This window comes from Bison bison, unplaced genomic scaffold, assembly GCF_000754665.1.
Source record: "Bison bison bison isolate TAMUID 2011002044 unplaced genomic scaffold, Bison_UMD1.0 scf7180017864349, whole genome shotgun sequence".
Taxonomy (NCBI): Eukaryota; Metazoa; Chordata; class Mammalia; order Artiodactyla; family Bovidae; genus Bison; species Bison bison.
The window spans coordinates 5,373,470-5,400,970 of record NW_011494921.1 but is presented as its reverse complement, the minus strand read 5'-3'; the positions used below and the strand labels follow the sequence as shown (position 1 = coordinate 5,400,970).

Genomic DNA, 27,501 nt, shown 5'->3' with positions numbered 1-27,501 from the left:
CCCCATTTGTTTACCTGTTGGTGGATATTTAGGTTGTTCTTGCTGTTGTTTAGTCACTAAGTCGTGTCCAACGCTTTTGCAACCCCACAGACTAGCCCACCAGGTTCCCCTGTCCGTGGGATTTCCCAGACAAGAATCCGGGAGTGGGTTGCCATTTCCTCCTCCAGGGGATCTTTCCAACCCAAGGATGGAACCAGTGCCTCCTGCGTTGGCAGGCGGATTCTTTACCACTGAGCCATCAGGGGAGCCCCAGATTGTTTCTACCTTTAAAAAAAGATAAAGATATTACTCACTTTTGGTTGCGCTGGGTCTTCGCTGCCGTGTGCTGGCTTTCTCCAGTCGGGGTGATCGAGCTTCTCATTGCGGTGGCTCGTCTTGTTGCAGAGCAGGGACTCTAGGGCGTGTGGGCTCAGCCGTGACACACGGGCTTTGCTGCCCCATGGCATGTGGAATCATCCCGGACTAGGGTTTGAACCTGTGTCCTCTGCATTAGCAGGCAGATTCTTAACCACTGAACCACCAGAGAAGTCCCTGTTTCTACCTTTTTGGCTATTGTAAATAGCGCTTCTGTAGACATTCAGGTGTAAGTATTTGAGTACCTGCTTTTAGTGTTTGGGGATATATGTGTATACACACTGCACACAGCTAGGAGAACTGCTGGGTCATATGGTAATTCTGTTTAACTTGTGAGGAACTGCCAAACTGTTCCAGAGTGGGTTCAGTGTCTTACATTTCCATCTGCAAAAAATGGGGGGGGGTTACAATTTCTCCATATTTTTGTCAACACATGTTATTTTGTTTTAATAGTCATTCTAGTGGATGTGAAGTGGAATCTCATTATGGTTTCGATTTGTTCTTCTCTATTGACTAATGATATTTGAGGATGTTTTCATATGCTTATAAGACATTTATAATCTTTGGAAAAATGACTATTCAGGTCAAGAAAATTATTTTTACAGTGTTTATTTTTAAGGGCCCAGCCCAATCTCTACTTCTTCCTGGAAGTGCTTGGTTTTCCTCTCAGTGTCTTGTCAGGCCTTTTTGTATTTATAAAGGCACCACAAGTTTTATTGCAGCTCTAACTTACTAGCAGATTCTGACAAGACTTTTAGAAGCTGTCTTAAAATTTTCCTAAGCTTCGTTCACATCATATGAGGCAGCAACTGTTAAAACATTTAGATGCCATCAGGGTACATTTTGCTATCACGTCAGAGTCTCTTAAGAACCATTTTCTCTCCACCAGTTGTCTTTACTCAACAGTTTCTGGTCCTGAGCGTCAGCAGGAACCTTTAGATGGTGCTCTCTTGTTAGAAACACTTGTTCCTCACCAGTTTAAATACAGTAGCATATCCTAAGGAAAAGTGGCCTTTTTTTTTTAAAGGGGCCATCCCCCAGGTCTGCTGAGGTTTTCTCATACCATTCCTATTACAGAGGCTAATAATTTGTCTTGTCTCCTCCCCCCCGCCCCACTTCAGTGGGTTGCCCTGATGCGGACATGAAATTCTGCTCCAGAAGCAGGCTACCTGGTGTAGAAGAGCAGAGAGCGGGGTCCTGATTTCCTACCTTACAAAACACCCCTAAAACTAGAACTCTCTCATCACCTGCTACTACTACTGATACCCCCCGCCAAAGTCTTCCATTGCTATCCTTCAGAGAACCTCCTCCTCTGCAAGGGAGATGGGCCATTTCCCTAATGGGGTCCCAGCCTGCCTTCCTGCCCAGGAGCTGACCACCTGTTCCGCAGCCGTGTGTCAGACTTGGCCCTCCCGGTCCCTACCTGCTCTCCTGCCCTTCAACATCCTGATAGTATCCCTTTGCTTATTTTTCTGCCAGTCCTTCACCCTGTATTTCTGAACTGTCTCCCCACTTCCCAGCCCCTGCTTTTGGTCAGGGGTTACTGTTGCTTTTATTCTACCTCCAGAGAGCTGAGGTCACTTGGATGAATTGTCCCCCTTCTCATATCCTAAGATGCACTCTCCCTGGATACAGTTGTTCTTACCAACGGTTAATCCATACTCTGACTTTGTTGTCGGAGCCTCTTGTCTCAGCCACTTCGCCCCTACACTTAGTATCCCGTCTGCAGCTTACTTCTCACCACAAAGGACGCCTGTGTTCCTTTGGAAACCAGGTAGGCCTAGATTCTCTATCATCTGCCCCACTCTAAAATAAAGAACTTAAACAATACTTTAACAGATTGTACTTCCCAAAATTTTACCAAAGAGTTTATTTTTTAAACAAAAATATACATTAATCTCAGATTTACAGAATATAGAAATAATTTATCCAAAACAATTTGCATTTTAAAATTAATATTGCACCCAACCATGGAAGTCTTTGACACATTTGCATTGTCGACCTTTCCCACAATTTGCAAAACAGGAGAGAAATTGGAAACTGACAGAATTACACAAGCTAACTTTTCTTTACAAAAAAAAATAACCTTACAATTTTTTGTTTATTTACAAGATAAAAGTTGTAAACTTCCAGAAATTTACTTCCATAAAGAGCTAAACATTCTTTGCTTATACCTGGACAATGAACTATTTACACACTGTGATTTCCTCACAAAGAACTCGAATGAATATTGTGAACATTCACAACCTAATGGTAAGGAACAGAATTATTGAAGACACTTCTGTATCTTCACTGGAATGCGAAAATGAAAGTGTGAAACACAGAGGATGAGAAAAGCCCTTGGATAAATCACTCTTACCTCTTGGAGGCCAGTTTCCATAATTGCCAAAGTCATCTTCAGTTTTAGAAGGATACACTATTAGGAATATGGCTACCAAAAGCCATTTCTCTTAAGTAGAAAAGAATGAGGTCTCTGTTTTATGTCCCTTATAAAACACTTTACACATAGGCAGGCACAAAAGTTTGCTTTTCAAAAGAAAGCTTTGCAGAATATTCTGCCATTTATCACTGATACCCTCAGTTTTTAAAAGCGCTTTAAAAAAAAAAACATAAATAAATGCATGTTTTTTTAAATCGATAATAGACAATAAACTCACTTGTTCTACAGGAAGTGGCTGAAACAATATACAATAGTAAGAGTAAACGAAGGTAATGTCCTTTTTTAACCTGGTAGTAAACCGAAACAGACTCAGACCTTGTGTTTATGAAATGTGAATCATTTTTGTTGATTGAGCTGAATTAGATCCACATGAGAACATGAAATCATGCAGTCCCGTTATCAACTCTGAAAAAGACCACTTAGCTTTTAGGAGATGAACATTCAGGAGTCTTCTGTCACTGCTATTATAAGGTCTTTGTTATGTAAGGTAGACTCCAGGAAGAAAAAGGAGCCTCTGGGAAATTCCTGACAAAGCTCCCAGACAGGAAGAGCTTACTAATTTTATAAAACGATACCATTTGAACTGAAATTGAAGACGTTTTCAAATTCTCTTGTCCTAGATTGAGACGGAGTTTAAAATGTTCACTTTGAATCATAATGAAATATCAGCATCTGAATATTCTGACTTTTCGAAAGGTCTTCTTAGGTTGAACGATTGCCACAGCAAAACCAAGTCGTTTGCTGAAAAGGTTCTTGTCTTCAGCATCCCCGTGACAAGTTCAGTTTTTTACAAAAAGTTCCCAGTCTCTCATTAAAAAAAGACATAGGCGTTTCCTCCGTGTGACTGTTGTTCTACAGGTCACCCGGGAGCCGGCGCCTCAGCTCTCCGCGGTGCGCCTGTACGCCGCCGACGCGTCGGCGATGACCCCGTCCAGGGGCGAGCGCTTCTTGCGGATGCTGCGGCCGGAGGAGATGAGGTCGGCGTAGCCGCGCTGGTGCGAGAAGGCGTAGGCCGAGCGCCGCGTGGACACGTCCCGGCGGAACACGTGCTGGCGCCGCTGCCACTGCTCCTCGGCTTTTAGCTGCTTCCGGTGCTTCTGAATCTGCAGAAGCGGGAGAGGCGGGACCAGATGAGGGAGAGCCGGGAGGCCGAATGGAAACACGGGTCTGTTCCCGCAGGGGGAGCCCCTCGGACTGACCGGGACCCTGGACCAGGCTTCCCCACACCCGCCTCCCTGAGGGGTGGGCATCTCCAGCTTGGCTTTAGAGAGGAGGAAGCGGAGGCAGAGGTTCCATGAGGCTTGCAATCTGTCAGAGCTAGAAACAGGGCAGCCAGGACTCCCACTCCTCAGCTGGTGCTCTTTCCAGTTCATAGAGCGGACTGGCACAGTTTTAGAAAAGACCTTTAGTGTCTCTGGGTGTTTAATGCACACTCTGGTCAGTGGGGGAGGGAGATGCAGAGGACATGAAGGTTCCTTGCCTGCCTGGCAGCTTCTCTCCCCTCCTTTCTGATGGAGATGGAGCTTATCCAGGTTCCCTCCTCTTCCTCACAGCTAAGCTCCTCCTGGGATGTGGACTCCACCCGCAGGGTGGGACCGATTGATTTCCCTTGTTCTCGACTAGTCCAGGAATGGGCATGTGCCCTAATTCTGACTCAGGAGACATGAAGGGAGTGTGCTGAGCCCTCCCCAAAGTCACCAGGCTCCTAAGGAAAGCTCCAGGAGAATCAGTCTCTGATCTTCCCCTGGGTACTGACATAGCAGGATGCCGTGCCAGGAACTGCTGTAGCCATCTTTCAGAAAGATGAAGCAAACAGTGGAGACAGCAGAGGGGAGAGAGAGAAAGAAACCCAGCCGGCTGCTCATCGCCTGAGCCTGAAGCCTGTTCTGTGAGTGGAGGTGGTACGTTATCACTGAGTCCTTTTGAGCCCTATCTTCCTGATACTTGCAGCTCAAAGGATCCTGCTATAAGAGGTGACATTTGTCTTTAAATGGGAAAAAAATCCCAATCTGTATGCAGGGCAAAATACTAATAGTATAATTGCTAAATCGAGAGGGTAGATGTACATACTGTTCTTCCTACAAGCAAACAAAAATACCAACCCCAAAGGACTTATTTGCAAGGTGGAGTTAAAGAGAAGTAGTCCTAAAAACAGACCAAACTTCCTAAGAGCTGAGAATTTTTCAGGAAAGCTGCTTTGGAGAAACGCTCTGATTTCTGGGGGAGGCACTCCGAGTTAGGGGAAGTCTGTTTTTTTCTATACCTTATCGCTTTCCGATGGCCAGATGGTCATTGACAAGAAGCGAATGGCAACAACGGGCAGCAGGCACACAGCAACAGTCAGGATGATGGTCAACCAAATGTACGGCTGTCTCAGAGCATTTGAAGCTGTGCCTGGAAAAAGCAGAGGATGACTCACAATGGTCCCTTCATCCCAGGGCGGGGAGGCCATGGCTAATACTCTACAGTCCACAAATGGATTCTCTCCGGTAAACTTTTACAACCAGATTGCCCTCCCCAGAACATCCCATCACCACTCAAGGAATGAACATTTTAAAACCAGACTAAGCAAAGCAGAATTAGGAACATAAATTCTTTGGAACAAGGCAAATGTATATAAGTGAATAAATAAGGGAAAAAGGTACATTTGTTGGCACTGAATTAATAAGAAATGCAAAAGTAGGCAATTTATACCTTTGGATTTTTTTTTTTTTCAGGAACCTAAAAAAGCACTTTCCTATATATACCTACGGCTGATTCATGTTGATGTATGGCAGAAACCAACACAGTATTGTAAAGCAATTATCCTTCGATTAAAAACAAATTTATTTTAAAAGCACTTTCCAATTTATACCTTTGGTTTGAAGCCACATGTTAACAGCGGGCACTACTGTTTGTGGGTAAGCCTTATGCAGGTGTTTTATACAGATCATGCCATTTACTCATTTCTGAGAGGTGAGTATTGCTGTCTTTACTACATGAAGAAACCAAGCAGTGGAGAAGTATTAATAAAAAATTGGTCCAAGGTAACAGAACTAGCTATGCAACTCCTGAATTAAAATCCATATCCATCCAGCTAGAGCTTGGCTTTTTCTACTGAATTCGGCTTCTAGTTTTTTATGTCAGAGGAAGTAACAATTCAATTCTGTTAATACAACCAGGTAATCATATATACTACTTAATTTTACAACTGAGCCAAATTTGTCACAATATTTTCTGTACTTAATACTGTCAGTTTATAAAAATAATAGTGTTTATTTTTTAAATGTGGTTTTAACACTGATAAATGTGTATGGGTTTAAGAAACACTCCCTATGGGAATAGCCTAAGTAACTAGGTACTAAAAGTTTAGAACACAGTCACAGTAAGGAAGAACACAGACCCAAAAATGAGCTCAGTTCCAATAAGAAAAGGGTTATTACCACGTACGTGCTTAGTTGTGTCCAACTCTTTGTGACCTCATGTACTGTAGCCTGCCAGGCTGCTCTGTCCCTGGAATATTCCAGGCAAAAATACTAGAGTGAATTGCCATGCCCTCCTCCAGGGGAACTTGTGGACCCAAGGATCGAACCCACATTTCCTGCATCTCCTGCATTGCAGGTAGATTCTTACCACAGCTACTGCGTTTTATAACCAAACAACTGGTCATTTAAAAAAAATTCTTTTACAGGCAAACAAGTTTATGGGCATTTTTTTTTTTTCCATTTTGAATCCAAGCTACACTATCCATAGTAAGTTCATAAATTCTAATTTATGCTATTTATAAATTTTATGATATTAGTTCATTCTAACATTTGTCATACTTTATACAGCTGTAAAATATTGTTTTTCATAAGTTTACTTACTGCTCTGTGCACATATTTCTGATGATACAATCCACTTTTAAGTTCTAGAATTCCATCATAATTTCTTTTGCTAATTTAATATTCTTAGGTCTTTGGGTTATTTTCAGTTTTTAAAAAAAGTGTTGCAGTGATACAATCTTTGTACAGATTACCTTTCCAAAATTTGGTGTGTTTCATCTTAGGGTATATTCCTCATGTGGAAATACTAAATCAAAATATACCCCCAAATTTATTATGTATTTCTAGGTAGTGTTTAGAAAAATTAAACCATCATACTATCAGCATGTACTATATTGGGAAACATGTATCCCTAGTTTCGCAGTAACCTTCCAATATTAGATTTTATGGAAGAAATAAAAAGCACAGTTATAGCTTAAAGTTATTTTAATTTGCTTTCCTCCCATCATGTTACCCTGCTTCCAACCCACTAACCACCGTTCAGTCTCTACTCAGGACATTAATTTTTATTCGCAGTAATTCACACTTCGTGTTTTTACTTAACCTGAAATTATGTCAGAATCTAAATTAATGACATTTTTCTATTTATTTATTTTTGGAATTTAGAAAATACCAACCTGTGAATTGAAATGCAGATGGAAAGAGAACATGTATCCCAGCACTATGAAAGTCAAACATGATGCCAAAATAAAGTGCAATGCTTCCAAAAATTGAAAAAGCATTCACAAAAGTCCAATAAGAAGTATCCAAGCCAATCTGTTGGGAAACCAGAGAAAAACAGAGCATTCATTTTGGGGAGTTAGCAAGAAATAAAGGATCTAAGGATTCTGAAAATAGAATTCAGCAATTTAGGCATGATTTGGCTTCTGAACAATCAGAAGCTGCTCTTGGTTCAGGCAAGAAATAGGAAATACGTTTGTTATAAGGGATGAAAATAGCATTCATTCATACTTGCAGAGCGGCAGAGGCTTGGTTGGAGGGAGAGTGGGAGCCAGGCAGATGTGTCTGCTGGTCTACACACAGAGGTGGATGCAGTACCAGTAGGTCCTGGACACGGTCAGCTAAAGCCACATACCTGGAAGTTGACTGTTATTACGAGAGCAGAGGCAATCGTGACGGCGAAAGACTGGTAGTCCGAGGGCGCCTCTCCATCCTGCCCCATGGTCTGCATATAGGCTCCATAAGGTATGAAGAAGAGGACCAGCGAGGTTAAAGCCCCATGCAGCAAGCTGACGAAGAATTTCTTGTAGTTGAATAGCAAGTCTCTCTGTCCCACTATGTATAAGCTGGGGAAGCGGAGGCTCAGTTTGTCGCTCACGTCCTTAAGGGGAAAACACGGAGTTGAGTGTACTGCCTGTCAGGATCGAAGAACTCAGATACATTCGTTACAACTTCTATCTCACAAAGAATTGCGACTTGTTAAGTTTAGGAAGGCAGAAACTAAAGATAAATCCTGAATAATTTCATTGTGCAGACAGCAGCTTCATTGCTGTGCTAGGTCGCTTCAGTTGTGTCCCACTCTTTGCAACGCCATGGACTGTAGGCTGCCAGGCTCCTCTGTCTGTGGCATTCTCCAGGCAAGAATACTGGGGTGGGTAGCCATTCCCTTCTCCAGGGCATCTGCCTGACCCAGGGATTGAATCCAGGTCTCCCACATTGCAGGCAGATTCTTTACCGTCTGAGCCACCAGGGAAGTAGCCCACCGCTATTTGATATTTAATTTTGAGAGACTAGGTAAACTACTGGTTTCTACTTACAGAAAGCAAATTAGTAATGTTAAAAAAAAAAAGCATAGGAAGCCTGTTTTTACCTCCTGAGAGATTATTGTTTCTCATTCTTTGAGAAAGCATTTTCACATTCATGATGAGCTAATTCCAGATTATTCTTTTTATTCTTTAAAGCAGCTTCTATAAAAATTGTAACGATAGAATGTAGATTTAATTGAACCAAGAAGTTTGGGGAGGTATTAAAATAATTTACTTTAAAAATATATAAGTCATTATCATAGAGACATTCTATATTGTTAGGTATCTAACAAGAAAACCTCAGCATCCAAAATGAGGATAAAAAATTTGTTAATGGATTCAACCCAGGCACAGAAATCTTTTCTTACTATAAAACTAGAAGCACCTGACAGCAGAAATATAATAGGGCTCACTCAGAAAGAAGTGAAAACCAAGAGAAGACATTGAGATGTGTGCTTTGATACAGGTGCTCAGTCTGTGCAGAGCATCCCTGTCTGCACCGGGATCCTACCTGGTTGAGCAGCCCCATGAGGAGCACGGGCAGGCTGGAGTAGAGCACGTTGTAGAGGGTGATGAACCAGTCTTCGTACGCAGTCTGTGAGGGGATGACAGGGTCTGTGTGTCACCGACCAAGAAACATTGCCAGGCTAGTCCGTGCACATGCACCTGCCGTCTCAAAGCAGGGACATCCCCAGGGAGAGCCCCGCCCCCCTCCACCAGCTACACCCACAGCAGGCATGAGATTGTTTGGATGGAGTGGGCAGAATCAAAGGGCTTCTCACAGTCATCTCCCTCCTCAAATAAGTGGGGAAAAGAATCTGGTCTATTTGAAAAATGCTGGAAAACAAATCCATGTTCATCCTCTTTTACTAATGAATTAGGTTACATCCAACTGGTTCAAAAGTACATATGTACCATTCAAATTTGCTTTTATCTTGCTGGTTCAGCATTTCCAGTTAAACATTATCTAAAACATTTTGAATATAAGAAAGAGGCTTCTAAAAGGGATAAGCAAGACTGTGTACACACCAGCCCTCGGGGGGCCGGGGGAGGATCAGAATGGGTAGAGGAAACAGGCTGACTCAGCAACAGCATTGATGCATAGTCCTGCACAGAAGCAGGAAGAAGGTTCCAGTCTTGCTCAAGACCTCCTGGCCCAGTTTCTACATCGGCCCTCCTCTTATGCCAGTTGTCTGTGGCATAGCATCAAAGAGGTTTGGACAACCACAGGCACTGGCTTAGGCTCATATTTTACTAATGGTATTTTTCTGCCATATCACCAATTTAACATGTTAGATATGTTCCCACTCCTATTTCAGCAAAAGGTAAAAATTTAAAAACTAGCAGCAATGGAGACATAATGGGTCTATGATCACCTGAAATTTATATAATCCCTTTAGTCACAATATAATTTTATACTTGAATCTGAAGAGTTTGTTCAAAGCTGAACAATTTGTTATCACTATTCTTAAAGGTAAGATGACTTGGAAAAAAAGAAAAAAACTAAGGTGAACGCAAAGACACACAAAAGTCAACAGGCCAGGAACAAATCCTGCCTTTTTTAAAGGCAAAGTAAGTTCAAAGCACCAGACACATTTTAGAAAATTCATAAACTTAATTGATCTATGTCTCAATTGTTAAGAGACACAGCATCAAAACTGTGAACATGGGAGGAAAAAATATAAATTTTTTTTCAAAAGTAGTTTTATCCATGTAAGAGAAGAGCGTTACTCATTTAATAATAATGATGATGGTGGTATATTACCTGTGCAGAGTACCCGTTGAAGAAGGAGTACCAGAAATGAACCAAAGTAAATGCAAAGTTTTTATAGAAGAAGTATCGCAGGAACTTGCACATCCTTATGTAAGACCACCGGCCATGCACCAACAGCAGTCTCTGCAGGTATCTGAACTGTGCAAAGGAATAGTCACTGGACATGACCGCTTGCATGCCTTCTTGTCCACTTATTCCAACACCGATGTGGGCAGCTATGGGGAGAGGAAGCAGATACTGTGAGTCATAAGCTTATTTTAAAACAAAACATTGAGATGATAAAACTGTTTCTATGGCAATACAAAAAAAAAAAAACAACAATCTGACATTTATGAAACAATAAATGTGAAAGCTATTGCTCACAATCCTCTACACCCAACTTCTGAACTCAAAGTCACAGGTACAGGTTGCTACACAGAGCACATGGTTGGGCCTCCATAAATATTTGTGTAAGGATCTCAATGGGTGAGGAATTCCATTGGATTATCTGCCCAGCTCATAAGCCATCCTTCCCAACCACAGGGCAAGCCCCAGGCACCCATGTACACACCATGTCTTCCTGCCTCCTTGGCCACAGCTGCGTCAGCCTTAGGCAGATATGTAATCTGTAGTAGTTACTATGAATTGGCTCTCATTCTTCATTCTAAAATTTTACTTTAATTAGAGAGGTGGGAAAGCAAATAAAACCCCTACATTGCTCAGACTCCCTTGCAGCTAGGTCCTCTGTGAATTAGGTTCCACTTGTTTGGCCCGACTTGTGAACTAGAAGCAGAAGTAGATGGGAGCCCAGCATCCCGTCCCTGTTTGCAATTCCTGCAACAGACTCCATATATCCATTCTCCAGCTTCCTGGATGCTGATAAACAACTGCAAGGGCTTCTCAACTGGACAGCGCTTCAGAGGAGCCTCAACTCCTCAAAACTCCTCTGGCAAGTGACCCAGACTTGGAGACACCACCTGGAACCAACCTTCCTCAGTCCATTCAGAATTTCTTTTAGCACCTAGTCCCCTGTATTAATCACTTCCTACTTTGAGTACCTATAGGGATTTGTTTCCCTCAGTCTCTCTTGGTGTTTTGGAATTAGGATTTGGGTGTGTTTGTCTGGAATGTTAGCATGTAAATTCTTGAGTTGTGGGATGGATATACTTCTTTCTGAGGCACTGAGAAAGTAATCTAGAAAAAGGATGCTGCTGCTGGAAAAGATTGAGGGCAGGAGGAGAAGGGGATGACAGAGGATGAGATGGTTGGATGGCATCATCAACTTGATGGACATGGGTTTGGATGGACTCCAGGAGTTGGGGACGGACAGGGAGGCCTGGTGTGCTGCGGTTTGTGGGGTCGCAAAGAGTTGGACACGACTGAGCAACTGAACTGAACTGAGAGAAAGGATGAGAGAGACAGACCTGGGTTCTTGGTACTGCTTCTTGGTTCTAGTATTATCCAGAGGCCTGGGTCCTTGAGCAGCACATATTTGTAGCTTTCAAATTAGGTTTGTTTTTCTCATATGCTAACTAATTGTTCTCCAAGACTTGCAATCAAAAGTGTTTTAACTTAGATACTATTAAACTTTCAAAAGCTTATTCATGGCCCACTGAGACCTTAGGACGGACAGTCGTTTTAAGGGGAGGAAGGTTTCCAGAATGGATAAAAATAATAGTCCCAGTTTTATCCATCTTTCCAATAGTCATTAAATTATATGTTCCACTTAGAGAATTATGAGTTTGATCTAGGTCTTAAAAGTCATGGAAGACAAATAGTGAGATCATTTTGAGAACATGTGTTGGAGAACAAAGTCTACTGTTGCTAAGACCCTGAGAAGTGTCTGCCAGTTCAGCAGCGTTTCCAGCTAAAAGAAGCTCCAAAACCCCTGCCCCAGTTGCAGAATACAAGGTCTGACAAGTTCGAGACAACACAGTGACTTGTCCAAAACCTCCATTTTTTAATAACACTCTGCAATTCTAAAAAAAAAAAAATAGAATAAACTGCATCTCAATCAATATTTATGACCTCTTTCTAAACACATAAATAGTTCTTAATGACCAGTCATGGTTGCCAGACTGCTCTTTCCTACCAAACCATGGCCTTCTTTCCTGAACAAGTAACAGGGAAATGTTGTGATTCTTTCAGAGCCAAGGACGAGGCGCCCCTGTGCTAGGCTGTGACATCCCGGCCAGCCTCTGTGGTGCAGACCAAGGACAGTGTGTGAAGTGAACATTGCCACAGTTCACAGGGTGGCTCAAGGCAACTAGGCAGATGGACTTTATAAGGCCACACTGCTTGTGTTTTCCTGAAAACTAAATATAGACATCTAGATTTTCCTAAAGTTTCAGATGTGGTTTTAAATGCCTTCCAAGTAAATTGCTTCATAATTCCCTAACAAACTGATAGTTTCTTCCTGCCTCTTTAATGCCTCTTGTTCATTCTCAGGGTTTCAGCCAAGTAAAACACCACCTACCAGCCGTCTTCAGGCACAAAGAGGGGAGAGGGCAGCCCCTGAGGGTCCCTGGGCCCTTGCTAGGGGCACACTGGTAGAGTGCAATTCCCTCCACTTCTACGGGACTACACCACTAACCCTGAAACATTAGGAAATGGTCAGATTGTTTTAGATACTTAAATTCCACTGTACTTCTTTATAAACAATGATTTCTTTCTGTACCTTGTTCCTGATGTAGGTAAAACAGATAAGAGTCTTCACAAAGTTCAAAGAGGTACTTAACAATACTTGGATTAAGCTATGGACTTCCAAGGAGACCTGAGATTTTCTGACTCATCCCAAAAGTATGCCTCCTACACTATATACAAAAGCATCTACTATATAACACAGATTAATAAAATGCTTAAAACCACTTAAGAAAAAACAGTCTCTAGGAGATTCATCTATGCCAATTCTCTGTGATCCCTTTTGCTATCAACTAGTGAACCCAGAGGAACAAAAGAGTTTTCAAATCTCTCACATAATCAGATGGTAAGTCTGTAAGGGGATCCCCTTTCCCCAGTATCTATAAGTCTTGGTTATAACTGAAGAACTGAAGTAAGTAACTGTTTGAGTTACTTACTTTTTTGGCAGAGGCATTTATGTTAAGGTACATAATGGAAAACAAACTAGAACTAGCTGCAGAGGAAAGAAACATCTGATTCAGAGCAAGGAATGCCATTCGCACAGCAGGATGAGCATGAGCAAAACAGTGCAGAGAAATTAAACTGGTAGAGACCACAGACATACACGTGGTAAAGAAGCAAGAAGACGTACATCGTAGAGCCGACTTCTGTTGAGGAAGGTAAAGTTGGAATATTCTTAGTGTATATCAAGGAGGAGGAGGAAGAGACTCTAAGGAAAGAAAGAGACGCATGAGTTACAAAATAGGCTGAATTCAAAGTCCAGTTATATACATAATCCTTTTAAGCTACCCAGCACTGCAGGACATGTGCATACATGCCCTGGATTATTCATCTTAATAATATCACAAACCTAGAGGTGACATCAGAGACAATTTTCTTGTTCTCAAATGAGAAAGCTGATGCCTGAGCATGAACCCAGGGTGACACAGCGTGTTGGTATTAGGATGAAGGCAAGTATTCAGATCTCATTCAGGCATTTTCACTATAAGATACCCCTTACAAGTTCTATAGGGAAACAAAAGGACCAGGATTCAGACATATTGCTGTGGATTTGGTTCCGAATGCTTTAATACCAGCAAAACTGTTTCCACAAGATAGGAGTCAATCCTTTCACTTGAGTGAACTCCGGGAGTCGGTGATGGACAGGGAGGCCTGGCGTGCTGCAATTCATGGGGTCGCAAAGAGTCGGACACGACTGAGCGACTGAACTGAACCGAGGGTCCTCCAAAAGGTAAAAAGACCTTGGGAGGTCAGGAGAATGTTGTGGCCACATTGGAACTTTGCTTCAATGCCAGGTGTGTTACTCTGAGCTCACACGAGGTCACCCAATGGTGAAGTTCAACAATTTACCAACAGCAAGAAGAAAGCCCCAGAAAACAATGCTTAGGTGTGGGAGAGTAACATTCCCCAAACAAATAACAGAATTCAACAATTTATGCCAACCTCAGCAGAGATTTTTGCAAAACTTATTCTATAGTAGGGTTTTCAATAAACCCTAAAGAAATACAGGAGGGGAAGCAACAAGAGAAAACGAAAAACCAAATCCAAACATATGCAATAGAAGGAAACAAGGATAAGGTCGCCCACATGAAACTCATCTACTACTGGGCTAGCTAAAAAGTCTGTGTGGGTTTTTCCATTAGACGCTGTGGGAGAATCTGGTCAAGCTTTCTGGCCCGTTTGACCAAGCTGGCCCGTGGGCGAGACTCACTTTTGATCATGTTGACGTCGTTGGCGCCGTCCCCGATGGCCAGCGTGATGGCCTTCTTGTAGCGCTTCACCAGGTCCACCACCATGGCCTTCTGCTTGGGGGTGACGCGGCAGCAGATGACCGCGCTGCACTCGCAGGCCAGGTCCACAAAGTTCTGCTGCTGCTGCTCCTTCCTCACCTCCAGCTTCCTCATGCTCTGCGTCTGCAGTCGCTGCTCTTCTTCTGTCCTGGGGAACTTCAGCTTCGGAATCTTACTTCTCTTGGACTTTTTCTCGAGAAGGATTTCATTCTGTGAAATTAAGGAGGGGAAAAGATCACAGTCTGTTTGGGATTTTATATCAAGAGTGCCATTCCCAAGATTTTAATCATCTGAGGGATATTTCTGGGCCTACGTTACTGATGATACTGTTCTGATTATAAAATATTTACTATAAAATTACAGAAAATTTTAAAATGTACAGTGGAGAAAATTAAAATTTTCTGTTAGTTGACAAACTAGTAGTAACCACTGCTACCAGTTTATATCATATAATAATAATATTACATATAATAAATGATCATATGTAGCATATACATATCATAATATTATATATATCATATATTATTGTATGTATCACTTATTTTATGTATTATATAATATTAACTCTCAGGCTTAGGAAATTGCCCTTTCATTGACAGGCTAACAGATTTTAACATTGGTAATTAATATGAAACCGTCTAAAATTTGTTCAGGATGACCTGCTTTAGTTTGAGCCAAAGGGAGAGATGCTAATGATACATACCAACCAAGAACCAGTGATTATTAAGGCACGGTTTCCACCAGATGGGAAAAAAGGTTCATACACTTGGGGTACGAATTTTGCATAGACTCCCCCTCTGTTCCTCTGGTTTTCCATCCTTGTATGAAGAAGAGCACTGGGGAAAAATTTAAGTGTGTATAAGACCATGAACACACCCTTGATTGGGAGATAATTTTGACATATAATCTTTTAAAAATAACAATAAAAACACATTAGCATAAAAGTTATCATCTTTAACTATACGAGTATACAGTTCAGTAGTAGTATGTATATTCACATTGCTAATCTCCAGAACTTTTTCATCTTTCAATACTCATTAAATAACAACTCCCTGTTTCCCCTTCCCCCAGCCCCTGGTAACCACCACTTGACTTTCCATTTCTATGAATATGACCACCCCAGGTAACTCACATAATGGAATCATACAGTACATGCCTTTTTGTAATTGGTTTATTTCAGTTAATTAGTGGCTCATTTCACTGTTCTCAAGGTTCATTCATGTTGTAGCACTTGTCAAAACGGTCTTCCTTTTTAAAGCTGAATAACACCCTTTCCGTCGGAGCCACTAGGAAAGCCCACCATTCCACCGTGTGGATATACCACGTTTCGTTTGTCCATTCATCCGTCAGTGAGCCCTTAGGTGCTCCCACCTCTTGGCTATTGTGATCAATGCCACTGTGAACGTGGGTTTGCAGATCTCTCTTCATGTCCCTGCTCTTCATTCGCTGGGATATGTATATAGAAGTGGGACTGCTGGATCATGATAATTCTATTTTAAAATGCTTTGAGGAATCATCATACTGTTTTCCACAGTGACTGCACCATTTCATATTCACCAGCAGTGCACAAAGTTTCCAATTTCCCATATACTTGTACAAACACTTTTTTCTGTGTTTTTAAAATAGTAGTCATCCTAAATCAATGTTAAGTGAAACTGTGGTTTTAATTTGCATTTCTTTAGTGATTAGTGATGTTGAGCATTATTTCATATGCTTATCGGCCATTTATATGTCTCTTTGGAGAAATAGCTATTCAAGCCTTTTGCCCATTTTTTTAAATCAAGTGACATATAATGTTACTAAGTCTTGATTCCTCTACCACAGAGGCACCATGTTCTGGGTACTTTATTAATTTGCCAAAGGTGGCTAAAAGAAGATACAGTTGAAAATGTGTTCACAAGCAACAGAAGGAAGGCAACCCTGATCAGAATTATAATATGGGGTGAACCCTAGTGTGCTATCAACAGTGACCACTGTTGGGCAGGAAAAATACCTTATTTCCACATAAAGTTACGTCTGCCTTTGAGTTATTCTCGTGCTTTCTATCAACAAGTTATTGAGAAGACCACGTACAGCTCATATGAAAGTGAGGCATGGAATCCTGGAGTAAAAGGGACTGTAAGTACCCAATCTCTTCATGTTAACAAACAGGGAAATTAAGTCTGAGAGATATTGTGATTTGCCTGCAACAAGTTGATGGGAAGAATGCAACGAGGACTCAGGTCTCCTAACTCTCAGCCAGGATTTTCCGTCTTACATGCATAGAGCCTTTAGTCTTCACCTTCAAGAACGGGTTTCTCAGCCTTGGCACTCCTGATTCTTTGTTATATGTGGCTGTTACAGATACTGTAGGATGCTTCGCAGCACCCCTGGCCACTGCCCCACTGGAAGCCAGGAGCACCCCTCCTTCCCCCTGCGACAACCAAAGATGTCTTCAGACATCGCCAGATGTTCCCAAGGGCAGAGTCCCTACCTCCCCCACCCAACTTGAGAACCACTGCACTAGGAGATCTGGTAGCTATTGTTCTTTTTCCACATTAACTTCTCATTTTCAAGTTGAAAATAAGGAGTGATCAAGACAAATGACTAAAGGCTGGAAGAGAAAAATTATGAAATCTAATTCATAATTAGTCAGTGATATCTCAAGCCCACTTCCTTTTTCAGCAGGCAAGCGCTGAGGGCTTGCAAGAAATACAGAAAAACAGCCCCTGAAAAGGCAAAGAAGGCCTCAAGTTTCGCTACAACAGAAGGTTGAAGTGTGGTGTCTTGGAGCTGCCTATTGTCTCCTGTTTCACTTAAACTTGAGGAAACTGTTGCAAGGGACACGTTCTAGCTCCATCTCTCTGAATCTGTGTCTACTGTCCAGTCTTGTTTTTATAAAAATGAGACGTTACATATTCTCACTGCAGGCCCTTACTCACCTGATATCTTCCCCATAGCAAATAGTGGTATCTTCAGTAAGAAGTTCACAGGCAAATCCTATATTTTCAGCAGTTTCTACAATAGAAAAAAATGAAGCCAAATGTCACTCCTACTGATGAATTTAATAATGGGCTTCATCTAGTACCAACTTTTTCAATTAATAAAACAACCAAATTCAATCAAATACACTTTTTGATTTTTTTTTTTTTATAGCAATGTCTAGACATCACTAAAGGAAACAAATCCTTTTCTCTGTAATAAGTCTAATAAGCCAACGTCTGGTCAAGATGTTTTTAATAATGAAATGTAATATCAAATGTGTAAGCTGGTTATTTAATAAAATCAATGTTCATTGAAATACTGAACACATCTAGTTCATGTGGTTTAATCTGGGTCGGAAAGATCCCCTGGAGAAAGGAATGGCAACCCACTCCAGTATTCTCGCCTGGAGAATTCCATGGAGAGGAGTCTGGTGGGCTACAGTCCAGGGGGTCGCAGAGTCGGACAGGACTGAGTGACTCACACACACACACAAGGTGGGAAGGGTAGCCATTTCCACAACCCTCACATGTGGCTCCTACTGGACATTTTCCCCCCTTTTCCACCCCCACCCCCACTTGTTTGAGGTCGGGACTTAATTCCTTAGCTTATCAGAATGTGTAATCCACCAACAATGTCAGGATAAGACAAATGATCTAGTTTCCCATGGAAGACTTCTGGAGTGGAAAAATCGACAGAAACGATAACACAACAATCAACTCCTTGTTGAGCTCTGAATTTAAAAATTAGAATCTTCCCGTGGGGATAAAATTACAATTTTCAAGCAATAAAAGAGGGAAGAAAACCAAAGCTCTGTTGAGCATGTTACGCTCTTCTGCTCTCTGCCCAACAGACGGTACAGGGCTGGGAGGACAGAAGGGCCCGGAGAGCTGGCCCTTGGAGGACGGGAGCCCGTGTCGGGCAGAGATAGAAGACTGAAGACAGCCAGCAGGACACGAGCAGGAGCTCAGTTACGAGGAAGAGACTCTGCCAACGAGGGAGTTTCAGGAAGGAGGCGGCCGGGGCGGGCTGGAGCAACACAGAAGGATTTCTTACGGAAAGCGTCTCTGCCCAAGGGAAACAGATGGTGCTTGTGCAGGATGCGAAGTCTGAGAAGGTCCCCTTGAGCAGGGGAGACAGGAGCTATGGATATTTGTGAATTAACAGATAGGCTTCCCTGCAAACTGACTCACCCTTTTTGTCTCCAGTGAGCACCCAGATCTTAATGTCAGCTTTTGAAAGTTTTGAAATGGTTTCTGGGACTCCATCTTGCAGCTTGTCTTCAATAGCTGTTGCTCCTAATAGCTGGAATGTACATTCACAGAAAGGAATTAGCACATAAGCCAAAAATGTTCTGTATTTGCAGTCGGCCAACCTGTAAAAAGCAGATGGGCTAAATACACCCCAGCTGCTGTGCTACAGGGGCCAGCGGCTGGCATTAACTGGGAAGGCTGCCGTGTTCCACATTCACCAAAAACCAAGCAGCCAAAGTCTTTTTTCTTACAGTAATTCACCAAGACAAAAATGTAAGTACCAATCAAGGACATTAAAAATATATAATACTGTTGTGTGTATACTACTTTACATGGATACAAACCAATTTCTTTTGCTAAAGGTCAGTGCTTACTATCTGTTGAACATTTCCTTTTCATCAAAACTCTACAAGCAATAAGTAGTAAACTTTGGAAAGTCTCTACAAATGGCTTATTTTTCTTATTTCAAGATTTTGCACAACATAAATCATCTCAGTAATTCTCATAGTGTAATAAGTATATGCTGGCTTATTATTGTATAAAATGAATTTTAATAAGTGATATAAAAATAATAGAATCAGAATCTCATAGTGTTTTGTCTTTTGTTTTCTCATAATGGCAACTGCTATTTTGCTTGCTGAAAAAAATTCAAATGACTGAGTTCCACTGTACCAGTTTCAAATACTGCAGTTTGAATTATATTTCAAGAGTGAGATTAAAAATGAATAAAACTTAATAAGTTCTCCAATTCTGTTCAGAATATCAAGGGGAAAGTTACAAAGGTTAAAACTCACAATTAAATCTTTTTCAATCTCCTCATATACTTTATCCAGAGCTTCATCCCGGTTGGTTGAGGCTATACTGGCAGCCATAAACTTTTTATTCCATTCTTCAAACTCTTTTTCTTCAATTTCCTTATAGCAAAGGCACAGTGTTCTAAGAGTCTCATTGGCAAAGATCTGTTTAATTTAAAAGACAATCCAACCACCCAAAGAACAGTTATTTTTATGTAAGTTTGAAATCTCATTTTGCAGTAATATAATAAGATCATTTAAAAAGAGACTGTGAAATGATTCTGTACACATACATTCCATAGAGGAGAGTAAACAAATATTAATACTTTGTTTTCCTAAGAATTCTCAAAATCTTAGGACTGTTTATTTATAGTTCTCTAATTAAAGGGAATAGTATAACTCTCTTGTAAATCAAGTCATGAGAATGAACAAAAACCCCTTGACAACTAAGAAAATAAGAGATCAAGGACGGTGCCTTGTGGTAAAAGGTTTTGTAAACCAGACCTGACAGCTTTACAATTTGTTCCCACAAACAGTTACAGGTTCAAAGACTACAAACTCTCAACCAAGCCTTAGTCCCTCAAACCAATTCTCAAAGACACGTGCCATGGTTAAAGCTGAGATAAAACATTTTCATGAAAAAGAGTATGTAAAGTTTAATCATGGCGAACAGATTTAAGCCATTTTAAAATAGCTAAAATGTGAACCAGTAAAAATGTTTCATTATTTCACAGTCACATCTTGTCGGTCAAAATAGCAGAACAGGTTCGCCCAAGTAAGGGTTTGCTTTCAAAGACTGGCAAGTTCTGCATGTATTTGATTAGACCACCCTCATTCAAATTCTCATGAGGAACTACCCACTGTAACTGCTTCAGCAACACACATATAACCTTAAAATGTAACCCCACCTAGGAAACAACATATTCAGCAGACTTTTTCTGAAGGATCTTTGGCCCCCAAACTCAGACCCTTCAAGTGGAGGGGGAAAAGACCCCTTTATTGAGCACTGACTAAGTGCTGGGGACTGTGCAAGTTGCTCCATGTATGAACTATCCCCATGCGGGGATAGTTCAGTTCAGTTCAGTCACTCAGTCGTGTCCGACTCTTTGCAACCCCACAAACCGCAGCAATCCAGGCCTCCCTGTCCATCACCAACTCCTGGAGTCCACCCAAACCCATGTCCATTGAGTCGGTGATGCCATCCAGCCATCTCATCCTCTGTCGTCTCCTTCTCTTCCTGCCCTCAATCTTTCTCAGCATCAGGGTCTTTTCAAATGACTCAGCTCTCTGCATGAGGTGGCCAAAGTATTGGAGTTTCAGCTTCAACATCAGTCCTTCCAATGAACACCCAGGACTGATCTCCTTTAGGATGGACTGGTTGGATCTCCTTGCAGTCCGAGGGACTCTCAAGAGTCTTCTCCAACACCACACTTCAAAAGCATCAATTCTTTGGCGCTCAGCTTTCTTTATAGTCCAACTCTCACATCCATACATGACCACTGGAAAAACCATAGCCTTGACTACACAGACCTTTGTTGACAAAGTAATGTCTCTGCTTTTTAATATGCTGTCTAGGTTGGTCATAACTTTCCTTCCAAGGAGTAAGTGTCTTTTAATTTCATGGCTGCAATCACCATCTGCAGTGATTTTGGAGCCCAGAAAAATAAAGTCAGCCACTGTTTCCACTGTTTCCCCATCTATTTGCCATGAAGTGATGGGACCGGGGATAGTTCATACTGGCAATTAATGATTCACCCTCCAGGCTTCACTGCCATCATTATATAAAAACAAAACAATATGAGGGTGGGCATACAATTCTCAGATTTCCAGAAGCATTCTGAAAAACGGCAGTATCCCTGAACCAAGCACGTGTGAGTGCTTAGTTCCTCACCCGTGTCCGACTCTCTTGCGCCCACACCATCCCCTAAAATAGCGAGTTTGAAGTAACAAAGACCAAACTGATTCTCTAACAAAGACATTGATTATCCAGTGGACTGCTTTCTCATATCCCATCCTATAGGAATGTTCTCTCGACTTCACTGTACACAGGACACTGGAATTCTTGGAGGCCACACAGATACTGAGACGAGAGCACAGGATGGTTATGTAACTTGCTTAAGGTCCCCGGAAGAAAGACCAGCCTTTCTCCTGGGTCAGTCCTGCAGGTCCTGCCAACCTAGATGCACTGAGCTCGTTTCCTAGGAAGTCAGCCTCTGTGGCAGAATCAGAACCAGCCTGCCATATTCCTACTTGGGTGCTCTTTCCACTCAACTACGCCAAGACAGCAGAAGGGTCAACAGGTAGCACAAAGCTTTCACTCCAGCTTCAGAGATAGTACCAGAAAGGAAGTTTGCAATCCGTGGCATAAAGAGTGGAAGTGAGACTTACATCCAGGGCGTCCTGCGTTTCTTGTTTCATAGGGCTCGTTTGATGTAACCGTTCGTAAATCACAGTGTCGGCGCCCTTACAGTAAAGCCTGATATTGCCTTCTGGGGTTCTTACTAGTAAAAAGTAAGAGAGAGAAGGAAAAGCCAATAACCAAGTTAATGTTTGATTTCTTAAGAAAACTATACAGTTAATCTTCTGAACGGTTACAGTGCTAATCATTCCTAATTAGTTTAAAATAAGCAATGGACCTAGAAAAATGTTGCTCTCAACAACTGGTAAGCCTACATAGAATGTAATAGTGAAATAAATATGAAAAGATTCCTTTAGCCAGCTCAGTTTTCATATGCTTGCTTATTCTTTGAGCAAATACATATTGGCTCCCTCCTGTGTGTTGGGTTTTTCCATGTAGACGTCTTGGTCCATGCCAGCCAGTAGAAACCCTTCTTATCTATAAATCCACAACACTCACTGCCTTTAATTCTCAGACCATTAACATGACTCCTCATGACCATTTTCTCGGCTTTTTTGATCTCTGAAGTACTTTAATTGCATTACGTGTCTCACCACTAACTAGATATTAAGTTCTCTTAAGGTATTCGCCAGGCATGATCATCAGCCCAGATCAGTGTTAGGCCCACAGGAAGCACTCAGTAAAAATGAGACTAATCATTTAATTCAGTAATAGTATCAGTAAGATGAGACTAAATCAGGAAGCAGCTAAACTTTTATATTGGTTAAAAAGTGAATCTCTATTCCTGCCCTGCAAACGGACAGGCTTGTGGGCGTGGTGGAGGACAGGAGGGGAGGGGCTGGGCGGGGAGGGTGGGAGGAAGCGGGGGCAGCAGGGGCGCACACGCACAGCCGCGTGTGCAACGAGCAGTTCGGGGGAACCTGCTGCACAGCACAGGAAGCTCAGCTCTGCGCAGCCCTCATTGGGCCGGACGGCAGGATGGGAAGCAGGCCCAGAGGAGGGATATACATACACTTACGGCTGAGTCACACTGTTGTACAGCAGAAACTAGCACAACATTGTAAACCGCGTAAACTCCAATTAAAAAATAAAAATTAAAAAGTCAGTCTCATGGTGGAAAATCTTACAGACGTCACTTAACCAAGTGATCCAAGCTGATGTGACCTGCAATCATGTACCTTCTGATATGCTGTGCTGGGAAGGACACGGCACCGATCTAGGTACCCTTCCTGCCAACAGGGCACCATCTACATCTAGTCATGAGGGAACATCAGACAGACCCAAACTGAGGGACTCTCCGCAAGGTGACAGCCCTGTGCTTTTCAAAAATGTCTATGTGCAGAAGATCAAAATCAGGTTGTGGAACTCTCACAGAATAAAGGAGACCAGTGTAATGATCACTGAATGCAGTGTGGCATCTTGGGTAGAGTCCTGAATCAGAAAGAAAATCCCTGGTGAAACTTGAAAGCACTCTGTAGATTAGATAATAACACTGCACTGTTGAGTTTTCTGATTCTGATCACCATACTGGACATAACAGTAAGTGAAGTTTCTTGATCTTAAGAAAAACCTACTTAAGTATTTGGGGGAAAGGGACATTAGACCTCAATGCCCTTAATCGACTCTCAAATGGTTCAGAAAACAAGAACCTATAAATAACAATGACAAAGAACTTTTGACCCATGCTGACAACTGGACATGGAAGAAACTACAGGATTCTTTAAAGCGTTCTTGCAAGTTTTCTGTGAGTTTGCAATGATTTCACACTATGAACTGAAAACATTGCACTATCAGGAAGTGATCATTGCTTCTTCCTGGGTTCCTGTTACGTTGTGCCTGAGCTGGAGGGAGAATCTTCATTCATAAGCACAGCCTCGCTGTTCTCCTGAACCTGACATCCCGCAAGGCCCCAGCAGAAATGCATGGGGCAACTCACGATAGAAAAGCTCGTGCTGTGGGTCTACCAGCCATGGAACTGCTACCCAGATTTCACAGCTGACAGCCCACATCGTTGAAGACGTGATGCAAGGTTCAGATCTACTGCGTTTGTCCCTTTGAGTGATGGACATCGTGTAGAATGAAGCGAGGAAACACTAGTTTCAACAAGTCTGCGGAAGTCCTCCAGGAGCCAAGGGGCTCGTTCATTGCCTGTTTTATCCTGGTGTTGCTAAGTAAAATGTGCAAGAGGCAGCATCTCAGTGAATGACTGACAGACATACTCTGAGGGAGACCTACCAATTATAGACATCCGCTTCCGGTCACTGTTGAAGTCTAAAAGGGCAAGAACATGGTAGGTCCTCTCTGTGCCCAGTTCACTGATGGTGATCGTGTTCTGGGTCCTGCCGAGGAAGACAAAGCCGAAGTTCCTGGCGGCGCTTACGAGAGCGCCCTCGTCAGGAGAGGCTGCCTGGTAGTTGAGTTGACCTAACAGAAGAGGCAAGAGAGAAAACCAGAAAAGCTGAGTTGGCCAGCGAGTATTCACCAGTGCAGTTCATGTGGGGGTGAGGATGTCCAGTGATCCCTTGAGACCAATGGGGGATTGGTTCCAGGAGTGTCCGCAGATAACAAACGCCATGGATGCTCTGGTCCCTTCTAGAAAGCGGCAGACTACAGTAGATACAGTTGGCACCCTGCATCATGGACACAGAGGGCCAACTCTGTTGCAAAGCCCAAAACATCCCCGAGAAAACACATCGCTGATTCTTAAGTAGTGTGCCAACGTTCACAGTTTTTAAGCTTTTATTTCTGATTATAAACAGTAATATAAACTAGAAGTGAAAAAAAAAAATCTGGCCAAGAATAGGGGAAAAAAGAAAATCTCATAACCCCACCATCCAGAGGAAGAATGGCACTGTTGATAGCTTTTTACAATTTCTTTCTGTCCTTCTGGAAATGCCTGCTTCTCTAATAGTTTCTGGCATGCTAAATATACATTTACATCCTGGTGATTTTAACACTGTATTTTGAGCATGTTATCACAGCTTTAAAAATTCTTTCTATGCATTATTTTAAAGAAATGTAACCTGTGAATGTAATGTGTGACTGCCTTTCTATAATATTTTTACTCCCCAAAATAACACCGTAATAAGGATTCTATACGTGTATAAGGGTTTTCGTGTTTTCCAAGGAGAGCTTCCTAGTAATGAAAACACTGAGGTAAACAACACTGAGAATTTTTAAGCCTGCTGTCACATGCATTACTCACTTGTTCTCTAAAAGGATTGTACCAGGTTATCTTCTCTCTAGAACCTTCATCACCTTAGCTATAGTCTCCTAATTTAAAAAAATCTCAAAATGTATCAATCTGTTCAATATCTTGATTTTGAAAGTTAAATAATGGGAAATCACATTTATTTCACAACTTGCAAACCTGCTTCACAACAGAAGCGAACCTCTCAATGCTGCGTGAAGAAGCCAGACAGCACAAGTACATAATCACCTAACTCCATCTACATGAACCCGCCGCAGATAAAGCTAACCCGAACTATTCAAAGTCAGGACAGTAGTCACCTCTGGAGGGGCAATGACAGAGAGGGAACAGGGAAGGGCGTCTAAGGGAGGTATGATGTTGTGTTTGTAAAAATCTGGGTGTTCATGACACGGGAGTATTGGGCTGGTGAAAATTCACCGAGCTATATGCTTATCTTTGTACGTCAGTAAAAAAAAAAAAAAAAAATTATTTTAAAAAAGCTCTCCCTATCCAAGAGTTTGTGTTTTTCAACTCTTCATTCTTCCACCTCCAAGTAGAATGAAAAGTATGTCTATGGTCAGATGAATTTTCACAGGAAAAGGCATTTCATTTCCCACCATGGTTTGACCAGGCTGCAGCCCGCAGACGGGCATCTCTTTACACTGTCTGTCCACAGGGGAGGGCGGATGCTCCAGGGTGAAGGGCTGTGTGCTTAATCGCTCAGTCGTGTCTGACTCTTGGCGACCCCCTGCACTGTAGCCCAACAGGCTCCTCTGTCCATGGGGATCCTCCAGGCATTCTCCACTGGAGTGGGCTGCCATTTCCTTCTCCAGAGGATCTTCCCAACCCAGGGATCGAACCCAGGTCTCCTTCATTGCAGGCGGATTCTTTACCGTCTGAGCCACCAGGGAAGCAGGCTATCAGTAGAGCTAAATGCCCCATCCTCACATTCTCCTCCCTTGACAGACATACTCAGATGGTTCACTCTAAGCCAATATTCATCACTCCCAAATACTAATTAAAGATGAGGCTGGTATCTGTTTGTTCACCCAGAAAGACACACACCAGAAGTTACAAATGTACTTGCTAAATCCAGTCATTGTACAAACACACACACATGCCAGACAGTAAAATATTTAACCAAAGCTAAACAAGCAGCAGTGAGATCAGTCCTCTCCCATCGGCAGGTTTCTCTGGCGGGGATATATTACATCATACTGAAGGCAAACTTACTCCAAAAAAAAAAAGGAACAGAATGATAAAAGGTGGTAAAGTTCCCGTGAGTAAAGACAATCCTATCTGGAGCAAACACTGATATTTTTATCATTAAAAGAAAACCCTTCCATTTTCTTCTAGTAATGGAATCACAGGATTGCCAACTAACAGAGATGGGAGGAACTTCAGAGATCTGGTCCAAACTCCAACTTGATGTTTGCAGGAGGAAATCCAGACTAAAAATTAACCCCAGAAACCTTTCCTGTAAGAAAATTCTGTATTTACCCCACACCAAGGCACAACCAAAGAGACTTTCTTTTCTTGTACAAGCTAATTTGTGGATCACAGAACTGATTCAAATAAAAAAGATGCTCAAACAACAAATCTCACCTCTTATTATCCTGATTCCATAGCTTTCTCTGGCTGATAATTCTAGTCACCAGTCTTAAAACAAGTTACCCCTCAGACTGAATATCCTCCTTGTTTGTAACTTGCTCGTCCTTCCTAAAGACTCCCACTAATCCAGGTCCTAAGTTTCCTTACTGATTTGATGTGTCCTGGCTCCAAACTTCTAAAACTTATCTCTCTGATCACAATCTCACGGTGCATCCGCACTTCAGGCCTTCAGGTGGAGACAATATCTCCAAGCCTTTCAAACTCTGGAGAGGGCACCCCACTCCAGTACTCTTGCCTGGAAAATCCCATGGATGGAGGAGCCTGGCAGGCTACAGTCAATGGGGTTGCAAAGAGTCAGACACAACTGAGCGACTTCACTTTCTTTCTTCTTTCTTTTCAAACTCTGTTCTCTGGCAGGAGTCGATGATGGCCCCTACCCCGCTCCTGTGTACACACACTTTCTCCCAGTTATTCAAGCAAACTCTAATCACAGTACTGCTGGGAAGGGATTTTACAGATATAATTAAGGTCCAAATCTGTTGAGTGTAAGATAAGGAGATTATCTGAGTGCTCCTTAACTAATTGGGTTAGTCTCAAGTTCAGTCAGTTCAGTTCCTTTCAGTGCTTAGTCGTGTCTGACTCTTTGTGACCCCATGGACTGCAGCACACTAGGCTTCCCTGTCCATCACCAACTCCTGGAGCTTGCTCAAACTCATGTCCATTGAGTCAGTGATGCCATCCAGCCATCTCATCCTCTGTCATCCCCTTCTCCTCCCCCCTTCAATCTTTCCCAGCATCAGGGTCTTTT

At 42.2% G+C, this 27,501-nt stretch overlaps 1 protein-coding gene across 3 annotated transcripts in view; it reads right to left on the bottom strand.

The window, feature by feature from the left end:
- Positions 1 to 2,164: 2,164 nt before the first annotated feature.
- The window catches only part of ATP8B1 (ATPase, aminophospholipid transporter, class I, type 8B, member 1), a 109,315-nt gene continuing 83,978 nt past the window's right edge, over positions 2,165 to 27,501 (bottom strand). For all 3 annotated transcript variants that reach the window (XM_010854762.1, XM_010854763.1, XM_010854764.1), the window contains 13 exons: positions 24,128 to 24,316; positions 21,922 to 22,034; positions 19,534 to 19,698; positions 18,680 to 18,791; positions 17,447 to 17,522; positions 15,229 to 15,361; positions 14,447 to 14,735; positions 10,108 to 10,331; positions 8,854 to 8,937; positions 7,673 to 7,918; positions 7,215 to 7,353; positions 5,058 to 5,188; positions 2,165 to 3,897 (listed from right to left, as the gene is read on the bottom strand). In XM_010854762.1, coding sequence (XP_010853064.1) covers positions 3,673 to 3,897; positions 5,058 to 5,188; positions 7,215 to 7,353; positions 7,673 to 7,918; positions 8,854 to 8,937; positions 10,108 to 10,331; positions 14,447 to 14,735; positions 15,229 to 15,361; positions 17,447 to 17,522; positions 18,680 to 18,791; positions 19,534 to 19,698; positions 21,922 to 22,034; positions 24,128 to 24,316 — 2,126 coding nt within the window. In that variant the 3' untranslated portion in view covers positions 2,165 to 3,672. The remainder of the gene's footprint in view (positions 3,898 to 5,057; positions 5,189 to 7,214; positions 7,354 to 7,672; positions 7,919 to 8,853; positions 8,938 to 10,107; positions 10,332 to 14,446; positions 14,736 to 15,228; positions 15,362 to 17,446; positions 17,523 to 18,679; positions 18,792 to 19,533; positions 19,699 to 21,921; positions 22,035 to 24,127; positions 24,317 to 27,501) is intronic.